Source organism: Thamnophis elegans, chromosome 2, assembly GCF_009769535.1.
Source record: "Thamnophis elegans isolate rThaEle1 chromosome 2, rThaEle1.pri, whole genome shotgun sequence".
In the NCBI taxonomy this organism is placed as follows: Eukaryota; Metazoa; Chordata; class Lepidosauria; order Squamata; family Colubridae; genus Thamnophis; species Thamnophis elegans.
Genome location: NC_045542.1, coordinates 103,192,348 through 103,210,027, shown reverse-complemented (window position 1 = coordinate 103,210,027; position 17,680 = coordinate 103,192,348). Strand labels below are relative to the sequence as shown.

The following is a 17,680-nucleotide window of genomic DNA, read 5'->3' as shown; positions in this document are numbered from 1 at the left end:
TCTCTTCTGAATCCACTTGAAAAAAGTATCCAAGATAATCAGAGCTCTTTTTTGGGGTCTGTTAAAAATCCATTTACCACGGTGGCAACTGTTTGTCGCTGTCTTAACTCCTCAGTGCGTTTCTGCTGGCAGGTATGCCTTTGGGCTCATTTCATAATCATATCAATAGGTTATTGCAATGGATTTCCAGGAATTGGAAGGCCAAGAAAGCCAAGAACCCTCCCAAAATGTATATAGACTGTTGCAAGGCAACAATCCATTGGCATGAATTGAAGGTCATAAAAGCTTTTTTTTTTTAAAGAACCCAACAACAGATGCATCACCACTGAAACAGGGTATTGTGCACAATTGTCCACACATAGTGATAACAAGTGTGATTGGCAGACAATTCCTTTTGTCCCTCAAGTATTACATCACCATTGTTTGAAAGATCTTTTGGGATACACATACACGCGCGTGCGCACACACACACACACACAAAAACCAAATAAACAAAATTAATCGAGAAACCCATTTTTCCAGTTTATGCAACATGTTGGACTAGAAACTAAGTATACACAATGGGTATGTACAGCATCCTAGGTCAAAATAAGAACTTAGTTTATGATACTCTGGTTGTAACATAGCATGCTTCATTAGGGCAGTTAGAGACCTAGTTATTATGTGCATAAAACACGCTATGGTTATCTAATATTAACCTTAGTGAGGAGATTGAGTAGGAATAGTTGATATATTTATTTATTAATCGAATATATTTGGCATATTGTTCAAATCCAGTATTTCTATATGACATATATGTCTATACGACATAAATTAAATATACTGAACACATACATTAATCTAGTAACCAAATTGAGTGTGTTGTGCTGCATCTGTCCTGTTTGTCAACTGAACTTGGTATAAATGTAATTCAAGGCTGCAAAACTCTTATTTTAAAAAAAGTATTGCCCTAAGTGGGATTTTTTGAGTAAGCATGTTTAGTTAGGAATGAGATGTTTCCTATTTCTTAAAATCAGGATCTTGGCATCCTAGTATAATTAATGTCCCCAATGATACAAGATTCAAATTGATGAAGATTTTCAAAACCCATAACATCGGTCGATTTTCCCGTGAATGCTAATTAGGTTGAAGCCCTCTTTTTTGGGTTAAGACCGCTGTTACAAATTTGAATGACTGAGCTTTGCAAGAGGCAGTTATTGGTAACGGTACAAAAGAAAAATGTGGAGGGGGCTTTCCTTGGCTTTCCTTTGCACATGGCAGAACAGGAGTTTAATTCATTTTGCTCTAGTGACACATCAACAAGGAGACTGTTGTTCACTCAATGTTCTCCTGAATTCTGTGGTTCCCTTCTTCATGTGACAGTTTTTTGTAGACGTCCCTAAAGAGAATGTGAGATGAAGAGTGAATTGGAGCACACTTTCAACTTTTACTGTTTGTCTATAAAGAACACTTGTACATGAAAGAGATTATGATGTCTACTATGGAGTTCCCCTGTCTGCTGTCATGGGACCATAGCATTATAACTACTCCATAGGGGCAGGAAGTTGCTGCTCTCTTTCTGAACATAGGGAATTCTATAAATGTTTATAGAACATTTATAGAAACATCATTGTGAAAGTAAAAATGTCAGTGTACCAGACGGAACTCCATATCTTTAGTCTTATTCAGGTAACTGGAACAAGGAGAGAAAATTATTTACTTATTAATTTATATGCACCCCTCTCACCCAGCAATGACTTTAGGTGAGAAGGATGGCATATTCCCAAAGCTACTGTAAATTTCCCAACATAAATCCAGGATTATGGATTGTTTCAAAATAACAAGTCCCCTTGATTGAAATATTTTCCTCAAACACTTTTTGTGAGAGAAAAAGTACACCAATCTTGTCTTTAAATTCTTGGTCAAAAAGCTATTTGAGCTGCACCCTTATTCTTCTTGTGGCTTGGGTCCATATTTTGTAGAATTCCATGCCTGTATATCAGTGCTTGCTTTCTCTTTTTCTTCCTACAATTTATTTTTCCATTTATTTATTTTTCCATTTTATTTTATTTTATAAATGGGGTTAAAGGGCAATACATTATAGAGACATTTTCTAAGAAATGTCAGTTATTTCACAGTTTCAGTTTAATGGGTGGCACTAGGTACTGTGTTTCCCTGAAATAAAGACAGGGTCTTATTTTCTTTTCACCTCCAAAATAAGCACTTGTCCTTATTTTCAAGGAGGTCTTAGTATTTTTGAGATGCAGAAGGCGGCAAGCATGGTCACCTCATGGCTGCTGCTGTGCTGCAATATTTTCAGGGAGGGCTTATTTTCAGGGGAGGGCTTAGTTTAGCGCATGCGCTCAAAAGCCTGATTGGGCTTATTATCCAGGGAAGTCTTATTTTCGGGGAAACAGGGTAGCAGTTGATCTATAGCAATAGCACTTAGGCTTATATACCGCTTCACAGTGCTTTACAGGCTTCTCTAAGCGGCTTACAGAGCCAGCATATTTTCTTCAACAATCTGGGTCCTCGTACATGCACATGAACACATAAGCATGAAAGGAGATTTTCTAAAAAGAAGAGGAAAGCACAACATGTTGTTACTAATGTTTTGAGTGGCATATGGGGTGTACGTGAGATACTGATTTGGCAGAGATCTGGGCAGGATGTGAGGCACAGCAGTGAAGTCTGTGGCTGTGCTGATGTCACCATTCTCCTTAGAAGTAATGACAACAGGAGTCAGAGAGGAAGTGGAGGTTAAACGCCTCCAAATTTATCAAGTAGCATCTGCACTGACTTATTGAAAACACACAAACACACACACACATTTGGCTGCTAGACAGTCATCAGCATATTCCATCAATAACATGACTTAAGATGACAAAGAGGGCGAAGATAACGAGTACTTTCATCAGCTGCTCCGTAACCTGATTCCAGAATCAAATCCATTCAAAGCAAGAGCTGGTTCTTCTTCCTGCAATGTCTCCATTTATATTTTTAATTTTATTTATCACATGTAGATATTTTCTTTGGGAAGTTAATATGGTGTATATCTGGATTGGGTGCAATGTGGTAAATAATATCAATTCACAAGGGTTGATGGGACTAGTTAAGGGGTTGATTATGTTTGATTGGTCACACATTCAGCTAAATATTTGGACTGGATTTGGCATTTTTATCCATCTGTCAAGTACTTCCCAAGGATTTGAGTTAGGCAGATGCTTGATGGCGTTAAAGGTATCGTCACAAGTAAGCTGCTACCTTTTGCAATTGATTGATTGACTTTCTTAATGTCAATCATGTTCAAGTAGGACTCTAGCTGTTTTGGGATTGCACCTAAGGTACTTATTATTATTTGCAGTAGTCTTAGTTAAATCAGTATTTATTAAATTATTTTCATATAATAAATGTATGGGGGTTGAAGAGCATTTAGAAAAATTCTGCTCATAGTTTTCTGTACCTCCTGTGATGTAAGCTGGGATGAGAAAGAATGGATATAACTAAGAGCGCAGATTCTGGACTCCTCCTCCCCCCGTCAGAGCCACCATCTTAACCACATCTTAACCACAACATAACATTCCTTATCATGTTACTTTTCAAGGGTTCATATATGTGTGTGTGTATATATATATATATATGTTATATTTATGCTGATAAATAAATAAAGGGAGACTAGTATAGATCTATTTCAAGCTATTTAGCTCTCATCAGCTAGCCATACCCAAGTTTTTGGGAATCGAACCTGTGCTCTATTGCCTCCCAGGCAGGGAGTTAACCATTTGAGCTACAGAGAACGACTCCTTTATCAGCCAGCCAGGGTGGGAGGTATATACTTTAAAGTCACAACCCCTGGTATGCCCAAGTATGGGAGGAAGGTCACACTTCCACTCTCTGTCATTAGGCTCATCACAAGAGACCATCCAGACAGAAACCCAATATTTTTTACTGTTGCCTTTTTTGTTACATTTGTTATATTTATGCTGATAAATAAATAAAGGGAGACTAGTATAGATCTATTTCAAGCTATTTAGCTCTCATCAGCTAGCCATACCCAAGTTTTTGGGAATCGAACCTGTGCTCTATTGCCTCCCAGGCAGGGAGCTACAGAGAACGACTCCTTTATCAGCCAGCCAGGGTGGGAGGTATATACTTTAAAGTCACAACCCCTGGTATGCCCAAGTATGGGAGGAAGGTCACACTTCCACTCTCTGTCATTAGGCTCGTCACAAGACGAGCCTAATGTGTCTCTTGTGACGAGCCTAATGACAGAGAGTGGAAGTGTGACCTTCCTCCCATACTTGGGCATACCAGGGGTTGTGACTTTAAAGTATATACCTCCCACCCTGGCTGGCTGATAAAGGAGTCGTTCTCTGTAGCTCAAATGGTTAACTCCCTGCCTGGGAGGCAATAGAGCACAGGTTCGATTCCCAAAAACTTGGGTATGGCTAGCTGATGAGAGCTAAATAGCTTGAAATAGATCTATACTAGTCTCCCTTTATTTATTTATCAGCATAAATATAACAAATGTAACAAAAAAGGCAACAGTAAAAAATATTGGGTTTCTGTCTGGATGGTCTCTTGTGACGAGCCTAATGACAGAGAGTGGAAGTGTGACCTTCCTCCCATACTTGGGCATACCAGGGGTTGTGACTTTAAAGTATCTATCTATCTATCTATCTATCTATCTATCTGTCTGTCTGTCTGTCTGTCTGTCTGTCTGTGTGTGTGTGTGTGTGTGTGTGTGTGTGTGTGTGTGTATGTATGTATGTATGTATGTATGTATGTATAAACATGGCCCGTGGTTTTATAATTAGGGTATTGTGACTGTTAAATATTATGATTGTGTGATCATGGTTTCCTGGATTATGTTGCTACTGTGAACTGCTTAGAATCCTGGTGAGTGAAGCAACACAAAACATCTGTAATAAACAGACAAAAGATGGAATAAATGAATGAATTACACACCTTCTGTGGAAGGGCATGTGTTAAAACCTGGATTGCTTTCCCCTTGGACTTCAGTTTTGTGATATTCTTCCTCAGGGACAAAAAGCTGTAAGGCAATTATAAGTATTTGGTAGTATAAAACAACATGAAAATCCTCTTTCAATGTGATACCATTGAACAGGCTTTATGAATGTTTCTTAAATGATCCTCAAACCAGATAACCTAGAGAAGTGATATTTTTCTTTTTCACCTTTCATATATACACATGAAAAATTTTATGTTTCTTTCCCTTATTCTCACTTGGGGAAAATTATACTTATTTATGCATTTTTACCCTTTTATTCACTTGCTAAGCATATTATTACTTAGTATTCCCTAAACCTTTACACCATTTTCATGATATAATAAGAAACGGAATCCTTCTTGTTATATACATACAAACAAAAGCAAAGGTTTCATCAAATTTCATCTTTGTGGAGATCTGATTTTAGAGCTCAATGAAAAAGTGTATTCTCCTCTCCATGGGCTAATAACGAGGAGTTTCAAGAAGGCTAGAAACAAACAAATAACAACAAAAACACAAAACAAGAAAGTCCAGTTGCCTCTTGAAAAAGCACCTTTGGGACTAGAAACAAGCTTTGATTGTTGGTGAAAGGCAGACATAAACCATCAGATATCTTTGATTTCAAATTTTCTCAGTTTCAGCGAGCTTGGATTAGAGAATGGGTGTCCAACGTTTTGGCTTGCCTGGGCCAAATTGAGTCAAGAGTCTTGGCCACATATAAAATAGATAATATGGTTAATGAATAAAAATCACATTAAAACATTAAGAGTTTATGCTCTTGGGGGCTGCATTACTAGCTGTCCAGTGCTGCATGCAGCCCACGGGCCATGGATTAGAGCAAGAATATAAGAGTTTGAGTCAACATCATACCAAAGGCATACTGATTGTCTACCATGTGTGCAGAAGCTGTATCATTTTATATGCAAAATGTAATGCAAAAGAAGCCTCTTGCATATTGGTATTTATTTAAAAAATGCTTGCTGTGTCTTTGTCACTCACCCAGAAAATCCCCTTTCTATACAAGGATCACAGTTTACAGAAGCACTTTGACACGATAGTTTAGCAATCTTCATTCCCACCCTGGAAGAGCTGGACAATCCTTGCTACAAAGGGAAATCTAGAGTTCTAGAACTTTTTGTGAACTTTATAGCCCAGGCATAAACTGTGCTATATATTTTTTTAAGTTCTATAACCTCCATTACTTTATAGAACAGGTTCTCCGATGTACGATGCCTTCTGGGTTCTAGAGGCTTCAAAATTTCTTCTTGAGCAATCCTATGAAAATAAACCCTACAGATTTTCATAAGATTTACATATCCCCTTAAGAACCCTATCTTCAGCTTACCTTCTTGCATCTCTCCCCTGAACCCCCCATGCTCTCTTTTGAAAACCAACACATCCTTTTATCTAATGGCAATGGTGTGGGAGGACACTTGAAAGGCTTTTGTGCATTAATGCATTCAGATATCTCTTTTGTCCTCCATGGCATTGAGCCAACAAAGCTAATTGGGGACATGGCAGGAGAGCCTCACATAGCAACTTTGAAGGTGACACTGATTATTGATGCCCCTTTGACAGCTTAAGAGCTGTAACCTGCATTTGGCATTTTAGAACTAAAGGGTGTGCTTTGAGCATGGAGCAGACACATCTGCAAATCCAGCTCTCTTTATGGCTTGTCCTTTTCTCCTTTCTGAAAATACTCCAGCTTGGGCCACTGCTTAATTGATGCTGGGTCACTGGAAAACAAGCTGGACTCTTTAACTATCGCAGACCATTCCTTCTGCTTCAGATCCCACATGCTCTCCTGCCCTGCACCAGTTGTTCTAAGCAGAGCTTTGTGGTGTGAGTCATGAATGAGACTTCTGCTCCCCTCTGTGCTGTTGGCAGTTTAACCACAGGCCAGCCTATGGCAGCAGGTGTCATACAGTTGGCCACTGCAACAGTTTTGAACATAGTACTTGAGATCCTTAGTAAAAAAAAAAAAAGCATGCAGCCTCCTGTTTTTATTATGCAGCTTTGTTGGTTTTTTTTTTTGAGGAACGAGGAGGTTAAACAACATTTAAACAACATTTCACTGAGATCACTCTGAAAATCCGGGATAGAAATACTTTAGAAAGAAATATTTTAAATAGAGAAACATTTAGTCTTTTGACATTGTGTTTCTGCTTTGATAAGCGATCTCCTTCTGCAAGCTATTGCAATCAACCAATCTATAAACAGTTCCCTTGAAAGAAATATAAAAAGGCATGACTATAAAAAGATAACAGAACCTTCACTCTGGAACCATCGCTTGTCTTTGTATGCAAATACAGACTGACTTTCACAAAGCCCCAAAGAGAAAAGATTAAAAGTTCTTAGAGATGAAAGTCTGATATTAATTGATAAAAAAGATCTGCTTGACATAGAATTCTTGACATGTTTACATGGGAATAAGTTGCATTGTGTTTAGTGGAGCTTATTTCTTACTGTGAATTGCAATACCCTGCTTTATCTAGAGTTATTCCTTCATTGCCTTTGATTTTATAAGTTAAAAGTGGAGCTTTTCAAAACAAAAATTGGAAAGGATGTAAGAAAATGGGTTTTCTTTTTCTGTGTTTACGGTAGATATTTCCAAATTCTGCCATGATCAAACCTGTTGTCACCTTGCTCACTTACCCTACTGTTACACTGAAGTCCTACATTTAAATGTCAGTTATAATAGTTGTGTTGGATGGCCAATGATTTTGTGGTTGTGGGCTGGAAAATCACAACCCCACTTCCATAGGAGGCCTGGCAGTGACATAAAATCTCTCTGGGGGAGCAGGACTGTTTTTTTGGGGTGGGGGGAGGAAGAGCTATTTGGGAAATAATTAGGTTTTTTCCCCCCAAAATGTCTATGGAGATTCTCAGTCATTCAGGTCATGGTTGTCCCAAAGGTGCATTTGAAAAGGCTGTCAGAACTGAAGAAGCTTCTTGGACGAGAAGCAAAATGTCTTCAAGGAAAAACAAAGAAAGTACAGTTGACTTTTAGCAGTTAGACTTATATAGCAGTTAGACTTATATACCGCTTCATAGGGCTTTCAGCCCTCTCTAAGCGGTTTACAGAGTCAGCATATTGCCCCCAACAACAATCCGGGTCCTCATTTTACCCACCTCAGAAGGATGGAAGGCTGAGTCAACCCTGAGCCAGTAAGATTTGAACAGCCGAACTGCAGAACTGCAGTCAGCTGAAGTAGCCTGCAGTGCTGCATTTAACCACTGCGCCACCTCGGCCTCAAAAAGCACCTTTGGGTTTTCCTCCAGAAATTTGATAATCTTCTTTAGAATTTATAAGGGAAAAAAGATGGAGGAAGGAAGGAACAATTGAATCACTGAAAATGCCTGATATACAGTTGGAAGGTTCTGAGATGCAGAATATGGAGCAGTAAAGCTGGAGGCATCATCCCATAAATCACAGGTTATCTATGCTTTCTCTAGGCAGATGAATACCAGGGGTGGGTTGCTGTCGATGTTACTAGTGGTTTGCAGCCTCCTGCAAATGCTGTTTAATGTAAATTGTTCTTCGAACACGCACAGAACAATTTACAGTGAACTGTGCATGTGCAGTCACTAAAAACCAAAATAGTGGCAGCCTAGCAGTGGCGTGGGAACTAGTTTGGGGGTGTGGCAGGTCTGGGTCACTGCCGATTCTACGACCCAGGCCTGAATTCCACTACTGGTTCGGCTGAACCAGGACAAACTGGGAGCAACCCACCTCTGATGAAAACATAAATTTTCACAGCTGCTCCGAAAGAAAGTGGCTTGTCTTAAGAAATCATAGCATTTTTCTAGTTGGTAATGAAAATATTCTTAATCCTTTGTATGAGCAATTACTTGAAAATCTGGAAATCCTCTTTATGATATGCAAGTCTGTCAGCCCAATTTGACACCACAAGATTACTGTTGTGAGGTGACACTGAAGGAAGGAATGGTACTTATTCTGTCTTAAGTGCCTAGAGTAGACTTACCATCTTTGGAGACATTCTGGATGTGAGGACTGTTCCTCCCAGAATAATGATTGCTATAAATGCTGGGAAATGAAGTCCACGTACCTGGAATATGCTAAATTTGAAAAAAGAAAACCTGTCCTAGAAGAAAATCAGGCTATAAATCTAGTTTATAGCCATTAACTAGATTTATAGCCTGATTTTGGAAATGTTCTGAAAAGTCACAATAATATTGTATTTGTTCATTTGCCTTAAAAGTTGCCTGCTCCCCAGATAGATTTCCCCCAAACATAACTGCAAAAAATATTGAGAGAGAATAGTACAATCGTGTTTAAGGTTTTTTTATACTCTGAAGCCCTACAATGTAACTTAGCTCTCCAAGCCTTGGTGAAAACCCTAGGGACTGCCAAAAGTTTTACCAAAATGTAATTTTTATTGTAAGAGATGAAAAAAACACCCCAATAATGGAATAATAATAATATTAATTAGTTTTAATTGAAGCCACAATTCTATTTTGTTTTTATTGTGGGACCTACACCAGGGGTGTCAAATTCAAGACTTGTGGGCCTGATCTGGCTTGTGGGGTGCTTAGAGCTGCCCACAGGACTGGCCTGAATAAAGGAAAGGACCAGCCCACGATGCCTCTGCCAGTGAAAGCGGAGCTCAGGGAGGCGCCCCCTGAACTCCGCTTTCGCTGTCAGAGGGCTGCAGGAGACCATCGTGGCCAAAAATGGGGTACAGAGGGAGGCGCATTGGCCCCCTGGGCTCCATTTTCATGGGCTATCAAAACAAACTAAAAACAAAATAAAAGGAGAAATGTTTCCCCTTTGCATTTGAGCATGCAAAAAGGGACAGGAAAGGAGAAAGGGAAAGAGAAAAGACAAAGAAAAAGATGGGAAGATTGCATGGAAGGCAAAATAAGGAAAAAGGGGAAGGAACAAGAAGGGAGAATGAAAAGGGAAGGAAAAAGAAGAAAAGGGAGGGAGGGAGGAAGGAGATTGTAATGAGAGTGAGGGAGGGTCTCAGGGAAGTCCTGTCTTATCACTTGGCCACCACAGGTGTCCGCAATATGAGTCTCATGGCAATGCCCATCATGGCTATGCCCAACCCCAGCCACCCCCACCTCTGGCCTTCTGAGGTCAAACCCAACCCTGATGTGGCCCTCAATGAAATTGAGTTAGACACCCATCGGCTACACTCTTGACTTTCCAAAGTGCAACCTTTATTCCACTACTGAGAGACAGAGAACAGCCCTCAGTCCTGGAAAAAAATTACACATATTGAACGATGAGTTGCTACTTAAGAAGAAAAAGAAAGTATGCCACAGTTTTGATTCTGTACACTCACCCACTTTCGTGGCCTTCCTCTGGGCTTTTTTGCAGTAGAGATGTGCCCCTGTAATATAGAACAACAGCAACAGCAAAAAACAACAACAAAAAACCAGCATGTCCCTTAGGCAATATGTACTCTTTGCAATCAATACATTATACTCGAGTTATCATCTTCTTGATAGGTATTCTCTAATGATTCAGGAAAGGAAAAGGAATTTTGAAAAGATGGTAGAAGAAAAACTTGTATCTAGTAACCAAAATAAATGGAAGATCACTACCAAAAATGTATTGGCAATTTGAAACTCAGAAATGAATGAATATGAAAGAAAACTTGGCTAGTTCAGGTTTGAAAAGCACAATGACTTAATTGTCCTTCTCTGTCAGTGGGTCCCAGTCAGGGGTGGGTTCCTGCCAGTTCTAACCTCTTCTATAGAAGAGGTTCAACAAATCTACAGTGCCGTTTAGAACCGGTTCCAGCTCCCTCCCCCCACCCATCTGCACATCATCAAGATGAAGAGCGGGAGGAGGAATTGTGGGAGTTGAAGTCCACAAGTCTTAAAGCTGTTGAGTTTGAACACCCCTGGTTTTTTTTCTAAAGGGTTAGGGGTGCAAGGGTCTTGTAACTTGACAGCTTTAAGACTTGCACACTTCAATGCCAGAGTTCCTAAACCAACATGACTGGAGAAGAAATTCTGGGAGTTGAAGTCCACAGGTCTTAAAGCTGTCAGGTTTGAACACCCCTGGGGTTTTTTTCTAAAGGGTTAGGGGTGCAAGGGTCTTGTAACTTGACAGCTTTAAAACTTCCGTGCTTCAAATGCCAGAGTTTCTGAGCCAACATTTTGGTTGCTAAGCAAGAACATTGTTAAGTGAGTTTCACCACATTTTACAAGTTGGCCATGCCCACCCAGTCACATGGCTGGCAAGCCACTCCCACCCAGTCACATGGCCAGCAAGCCACACCCACAAAGCAGGCCACACCTACAGAAGAGGTTCTAAAAAAATTTGAAACCCACCACTGGTCCCAGTGGATGTTTATTTCTCACTTTTGAGTATAAAAATAAAATAAAATAAAAGATGGAGATGGTAGCAGCCAAAAACCACAACCACAACACAGTATATACATTCCATTAGCTGGGAACAGTAAAGGGAAAAGTTATCTGATTAGTTGTCCTCTGAAAGCAAGAGTATTTTCAGAAAGGATTCTTCAACATATTTTAATGTCCAGAGAGATTCCTAATTTATCTGGCTTGATGGTGGTGTTCTAGGTATTACTGGATCTGGATGGTCCCCATATGACTGTTTGTTGAAAACATCTGTGAAAGCCTGACTTATTCACTCAGGCCTTTGGTGAGACAGACTCCATCTGGTCTCTTAGTCTTGCCATTTTTAATTTTTCTCTTAATTGGTTTTAGTCTAATTTCTTTGTTTTGATTGTTGTGAGCCACCCAAAATTTTTGGAAGTCAGATGGCATACTTTAATCAATTATTAATATTAATAATTATTATTGGATGTGTTAGTTGAGTAACTCTCTGAAAGTCTCACAATGTCTGAAAAGAATCCTAACATAAAGGAGAAGTAGCAGTGGCAACTCCATGTGATAAAAGAGATATAGGAGATAAAGAAAACAAGTAGAAGATGTCAAAATTGATAGTAGCAGTCATCATCACTGTTGGAATCAGAGTACAAAACAATCACTGTTCAACTGAAAAGTGATAGTCTCTTTTTTTAAAGTTTTTTTTTATTTTTCCCTTTCAAATTCATTCATAGATATACATTCTTATAATTGCTATTTAACACTTGTCCATTCATCATTAGTCTCTCTCTATACCCATTTTTACACACACATATATAATACAGTTTGGGTCAATTTCTTGTCATCCCATGCTTCCATCTTATTTTGCAACAACCTTACTCCTTCCATCTTCTGAACCTCCCTTCTCTACCTTCTTCTTTCCTCCTCCCCTTCCTTCTTTCTTCTTCCCCTCTCTTTCCCCTCTCCTCCTCCTCCTTTCCCTTCTTTCTTACCCTCTCTCCTACTCTTAATTCCCCATCCTTACTTTCTCTGCTTTACTTTACCCTTTCTTCTTTTCCCTCCTCATCCCCCCTCTTGGAAAGTGATATTCTTAATGGTAAAGGAGAATATGTGACATTAGACAGAAAAGGTGAAGGAATAAATAGAAGAACTGGACAAAGTATAACTGTGGAGAATGATAGATGATTGGTGAGCTGTATTTATAGCAGTCATATGAGAGCCAGTTTGCTGTAGTGGTTAAGGCATTAGGCTAGAAAGTGGGAGATCATGAGATCAAGTCCTTCCTTAGGTGCAAAGTGAGCTGGGTGTCTTGGGTCAGTCTCTCTGTCTCTCTCTGTCTCTCTCTGTCTCTTTCTGTTTTTTTTTCTCTCTCTCTCATCTAGGTAGTTGCTAGGAAGCAAAAACTGATGCAAAAGCTGAGAAAGCAAACAGAAAATCTGGAATGTAATAAAAGGAAACGTTTAAATTATATGATTTATATACAAGTACTTGTATATTTGATTTCAGTTCTTTGTTTCCGGGTCCAAAGACCTATCAGTCCCTTTTCTCTATCAGAAACTACAGAAGATTAGAGTAGAGGAGGCCAATCTGATTGTTCTTACCATCTGTCCACAACCAGCACTCCTCTTCTTGCTTCCCTTTGGTCGCCCACGTGGTTTCTTTGGGGGCAGAGGTCCAGTTGGATCCTTTTTGGATGGAAAAGTGGGGAGAGTTATTATGAACGAGAAGGATAGCTATCTCTATGTCTTATTTTTCTCTGTATATAACTACAGAGAATTGACGATAAAATCTAATGTTACACCAGATGAAATGAATATAACCTCTAGAAGAACATACATCCAGAATCTTCTGGTGGCAGATACTGAACAGGTTTCCTAAGGGCATCCAGTTTAAAAACTCTGCAATAAACTATTAGACAGCAGTAGCCTATTGTTGAGCATTAGTCTCAGTAATTCTCATGATGAAAAAAAAAAGATGTTTACCGTGGATATCAGCTCTCAGGTAAGCCCAAATTGCAAATCAATTGGAATCAAAAGAGTATGTGATGAGAAGATTATTTGATTAACCAGGGATCTTCTATGACACCAATATTAGCAGAAGAGAAGAAAATAATTGATAATAGTTAAATGTGGAATCGAAAGCAATGAAAAAATTATTGAGGCTGTTTGATGGCTCTTCTTAATTACTTTTCCAATGGATACATGTCAGTGCTAGCCAGAAGGATTGTCATTGACATCCAATGGATACAGCTGAGATATTGCTTGTCTGTGGGTGTCTGTGGTTGTTTGGAGAACAACCCAGAAAAATAATCATCTGCAGTTTTACTGCAGAGCAATCATTCTTTTCTTCCTCAGAATATACATGCTTTGGCTATGCTTAGCATATTAGAAAACCAAAAGACAGCCTACATCAGCTGTGTAGCAGGCCAAGAACTGCTGTGACTTTTTTGACAGATGTAAGGAGCATCATCTAATGCTATAGAGCAACTAGATTGTCCAGGAAAATAAATGAGTTTATTGGTTTATTGGAAAATGGACATTTGTTTGTTGGTTAGTCATCTGGTTTGCTGGAATCTTTTATGTCTTTCTGGAAATATACCTAAATTAGACCTTCTGGAATAAATACTTCCCGTAAAGAAAGCATGTTATGAATCCTTAATTCAACCAAAATGACACCTTGAACACATAACATCAAGGTACAGGGAGGTTTAAGGTTTGCAAAACTTAATAATATTTAGTAGAAAAAAATAGAAGTAGTGCAGTATTTTATTGGTTTAAAAAGTCTGTGTTCATACAACATACCAATGACCTCATTTTAACCTAACATATTGTAACCTTGGTCTTGCATTTAGTTTATTGTTCAATAGTCTGAGGCAAATTCAGAAGGGTTGATCAACGCAGTAATCTGTACTTAAAATTAGCCACAGATACGAATGTCCTGCGAATGTAGATGTATCACCAAAAGCATATTTGATCAAAACAACATAGACAACAATGGAAGCCAAATTTATCAAAAGAGAATACCAGCCCAAAAATATTGATGTTATGTTTGAATAAATATTTAAACCATTCTGAAGAATGTTGTGCATGATAATCTTAATATTTGTACATGGTTTTACAGAATTAATAGACTAATTAATATACCATACAAGCCCACTGTGCTCACCTTCCTCCTTGTACACTGAATGTGAATGGAATCTCATTCTTTTCTAATTATGCCACTATTACTACCACCACCAACATTGGAATATCTGCAAGAAATACCATTTGCCTGCAAACAATGATGCCATCACAAAATAGACAAGGTAATAACAAATGAATATGCTAAAGTGTTCTGGGATTTTTTAGAATTCAGAAAGATAAGCATCTGCCACATAAATCCCCAAAAAATGTTGATAGACAAACATTTTGGCTAGTGGACGTTGCAGTACCTGGAGGCAGCAGAATAGAAGGGAAATAATTGGAGGAAATCACAAGATACAAAGACCTGCAGATAGAACAACTGTGGGAAAAGAAAGCAAAAATAGTACCAATAATGATAAGTGTCTTGAGTGCAATCCTAAAACATCTGGAGCATTGCTTCAACACCATTAGCACTGACAAAATCAAACCAGCCAATTGCAAAAAGCAGCTTTACTTGGAATAGCTTACATCCTGCAGATGATACCCCTTAACACCATCAGGCAACAACTTCTATCTATCCCAGGTCTCCAGGAAGACTGGGTTGGTGGATAAAAAATGCCAAATCCCACCTAAATATCTGATTGACTGTGACCAACCACAATAATAATAATTCATTACATTTATATACCAGATGACGCTCAGCGATTCCTGGCAGAAGGAATGCTGATTGTAATTCAAGAATGGAGCACACCATTTCACATCCGGTAAAGTAACTGCAGTTCAGTCCAAACTCATTCTCTATTGCTAAGAGGGCAGAACAATGGCTTTAAAATAGAGAAAGGAAGGCAGATTCTGACTGGATGTTAGAATAAACTTCTAAACAGGAAGCACAGTTTGATATTAGAACCATTTACCAGCAAAGGTAATCGACTTCCCTTGATTGGATGAATTCATATAGTGGCTGGACAATCATGTGCTGGAGATGCACTTTTGTAGATTCCAGCACTGAGCAGTCAGTTCAGCTTGATCACATAAATTGCCCTATACATTATTATGACACACATACACTGATAAATCGAAAAAGATCTCTAGCCTTTAACAAAGCAAAGCTGGCTGGAATTGCTGAGACTGTTCCAGAATTACAACCTTTGTCACCTAATTTCATTTTCATTATGGTCAGCGGGTATACTGTTAATAAATCTTAACTCAACCCAAAGGCAAAGTATTTAACAGAATTTTCTAAGCTTACTAAAGCATGAACTCTTACCTGTGGCTGCTTCCTTGGCCGCCCCCTTTTTCTTTTGGGCTGCTCGGTCAGGATGGTGGAAGCTGGAGCCATTGGCTTTCCAAGGTTGCTCATGGTGTCTATTCAAAGTCTTGAAGGAGCCGTTTCCTCTCAGGTTCCTATAGAAAGGAGGGTGAAGGATCTCAAGTTTGTCCTTTCTTTGTCATGGCTGCTTGCAATTGTGTTTTATTGCAGAGCTGGAAGGCTAAAAGAAAAGCTTTCTGACTACATGGTTAAGAACTACTTAATCTTCTTGAATGCTAATTTGGTAATTTTCAGCATCTCACCAGAATAAATCTTTTTTTAAAAAGTAGCTATCTTCCTCCTTTCTTTGGCTGTTCTGTCTGACCCATCAACCTGGGACTCAATCTGCAACACACTATGATTTCCACCATCCCTAACCAGCATTAGGACGTCTCGGCATTGGTAAATGTTCTTGCATGGATCAACTTGAAAATCTTGTGTGAGATCTTGCACTAATTGATAGGAAGTGCTGGCAGTGGTGTGGCTGGGTGGGCATGTACCAAAGGTGGTTGGAGGGTGGGGATATACACTCAATCAGAGGAAACCAAGTCAATGGTTTTTTAAAAAAAAAAATCGAAGACCTTTGCAGGTAGATGCACTCCAAGATAGTTGCCAAGCATCCAAGAGAAGCACGCTTCCTTTCCTCCTTTGTAAGATTAGAGAACAAAACTCACAAATAACATTGCTCATTAGTAGCATTATTTCCCCTTCTATCTCACTGCACCAAGAATATATTAAGAATCCTGGAAATTTTAAGGCAAAGGAGATTGCCCATTGTTCATTCTGTAATCGCCCTGTGCACATTTTCAAAGCAGCCTCAATAAGTGATAAGGAAAGAGCAAATTTACCTGTCAAGAACCCGGGTAGCTCTGCTTACTCTACCCCAGTACCCTCAGCCCTCTAAAGAAGAGAGGGAAGGAGCAATTCTATGACTCACCCTCTTCCTGCCCTGGGGAGAGGCGGAAAGTGCTTGAAAGTTACATGTGTTCATTTCACTCTTTGTTGTGCCTATCCAAATTTTGCTCCCGGTTAGTGATATGGAAACAGATTGAATGCTGCTAGACTCTTACCTTGACTCATGGCAGCAAATGAAATTTGTAGAAGTTCACTTTTTAACTCAGTTGAGGTCTGGTAGTAAACTGACAGAAAGGGAGAACAGACACAGAAACCATCAACTGATCCAGAAACAGCCAAATCATATGAAGAAAAGGGATTTTTTTTGAGGGAGAGAATATGTGTGTGTGTGTGTGTGTGTGTGTGTGTGTGTGAGAGAGAGAGAGAGAGAGAGAGAGAGAGAGAGAGAGAGAGAGAGAGAGAGAGCATGCAGGCAGAATAAGCTCAATGGAGACAAAGTGTTGTTTCACACAATTGTCTTGCATCCAATCAACCAGGGAAAGGGTAATTCTTGCTTCTCAAAAGTGTCCTTCTCATTTGAAGAAACGAAACAGAAACAGTGGCTGAATCTAAGGAGAGGTACAATGATTCTAGGTCTTCACACACAAAACATTTAGGGGATTTTCACAGTTGATGGTGGCAGGAATGAATGAAATTGTCCAAAGTAAGCTTTGCTCAGGATTTAATTCAAGGAGAGTTCTACCAGGCAAAAGTTTGACTAGTTGTTTGGCTTCTACAATGAGCAACTGAAAACACAAAACATGTTATATGTCTTCTCTCAGGGTTATTCTTCCTCCAAAAGAAAAAAAGAAAGTTTCATTAGTTCCTTTAACTTTGTCTCATCAGAACCGTGAGAACTTAATTGGTGGTCTTCAACATGCAAGTTCTATTCTAGCAGTAAAATAAGGTAGGGTACCCTTGGAGAGAAACATCTATTCAGCATGAATATCTCTGTACCTGTTTTCTTCTACATTATTCTCCCTTAGAGGAATTCACATAGGAGACCTACAAAGTCTGTTGGACTTATTGAATATG

The 17,680-nt window shown here is 39.1% G+C and overlaps 1 protein-coding gene across 2 annotated transcripts; it reads right to left on the bottom strand.

The window, feature by feature from the left end:
- Nucleotides 1–546: 546 nt before the first annotated feature.
- On the bottom strand, nucleotides 547–16,638 carry LOC116502947 (high mobility group protein HMGI-C-like). 2 transcript variants are annotated; one of them, XM_032208995.1, is made up of 6 exons: nucleotides 16,600–16,638; nucleotides 15,710–15,846; nucleotides 12,922–13,005; nucleotides 10,303–10,350; nucleotides 4,948–5,032; nucleotides 547–1,378 (listed from the first exon to the last, which is right to left on the bottom strand). In XM_032208995.1, the coding sequence occupies exons 2-6, from the start codon at nucleotides 15,800–15,802 to the stop codon at nucleotides 1,296–1,298; spliced, it is 393 nt and encodes a 130-aa protein (XP_032064886.1). In that variant the 5' UTR covers nucleotides 15,803–15,846; nucleotides 16,600–16,638; the 3' UTR covers nucleotides 547–1,295. The 2 variants fall into 2 exon arrangements, with proteins under 2 accessions (XP_032064886.1, XP_032064885.1); XM_032208994.1 differs by lacking the exon at nucleotides 16,600–16,638 and adding an exon at nucleotides 16,015–16,158.
- Nucleotides 16,639–17,680: the final 1,042 nt, after the last annotated feature.

What these genes read in the sequence shown, in the direction of transcription:
- LOC116502947 (XM_032208995.1), bottom strand. Translation starts at nt 15,802, where the DNA reads ATGAGCAACCTTGGAAAGCCAATGGCTCCAGCTTCCACCATCCTGACC. An exon ending in GGCCAAGGAAGCAGCCACAG is followed by an intron (nt 13,006 to 15,709) that starts GTAAGAGTTCAT and finishes CCATCCAAAAAG; the next exon opens with GATCCAACTGGACCTCTGCC. An exon ending in GTGCTGGTTGTGGACAGATG is followed by an intron (nt 10,351 to 12,921) that starts GTAAGAACAATC and finishes TCTATATTACAG; the next exon opens with GGGCACATCTCTACTGCAAA.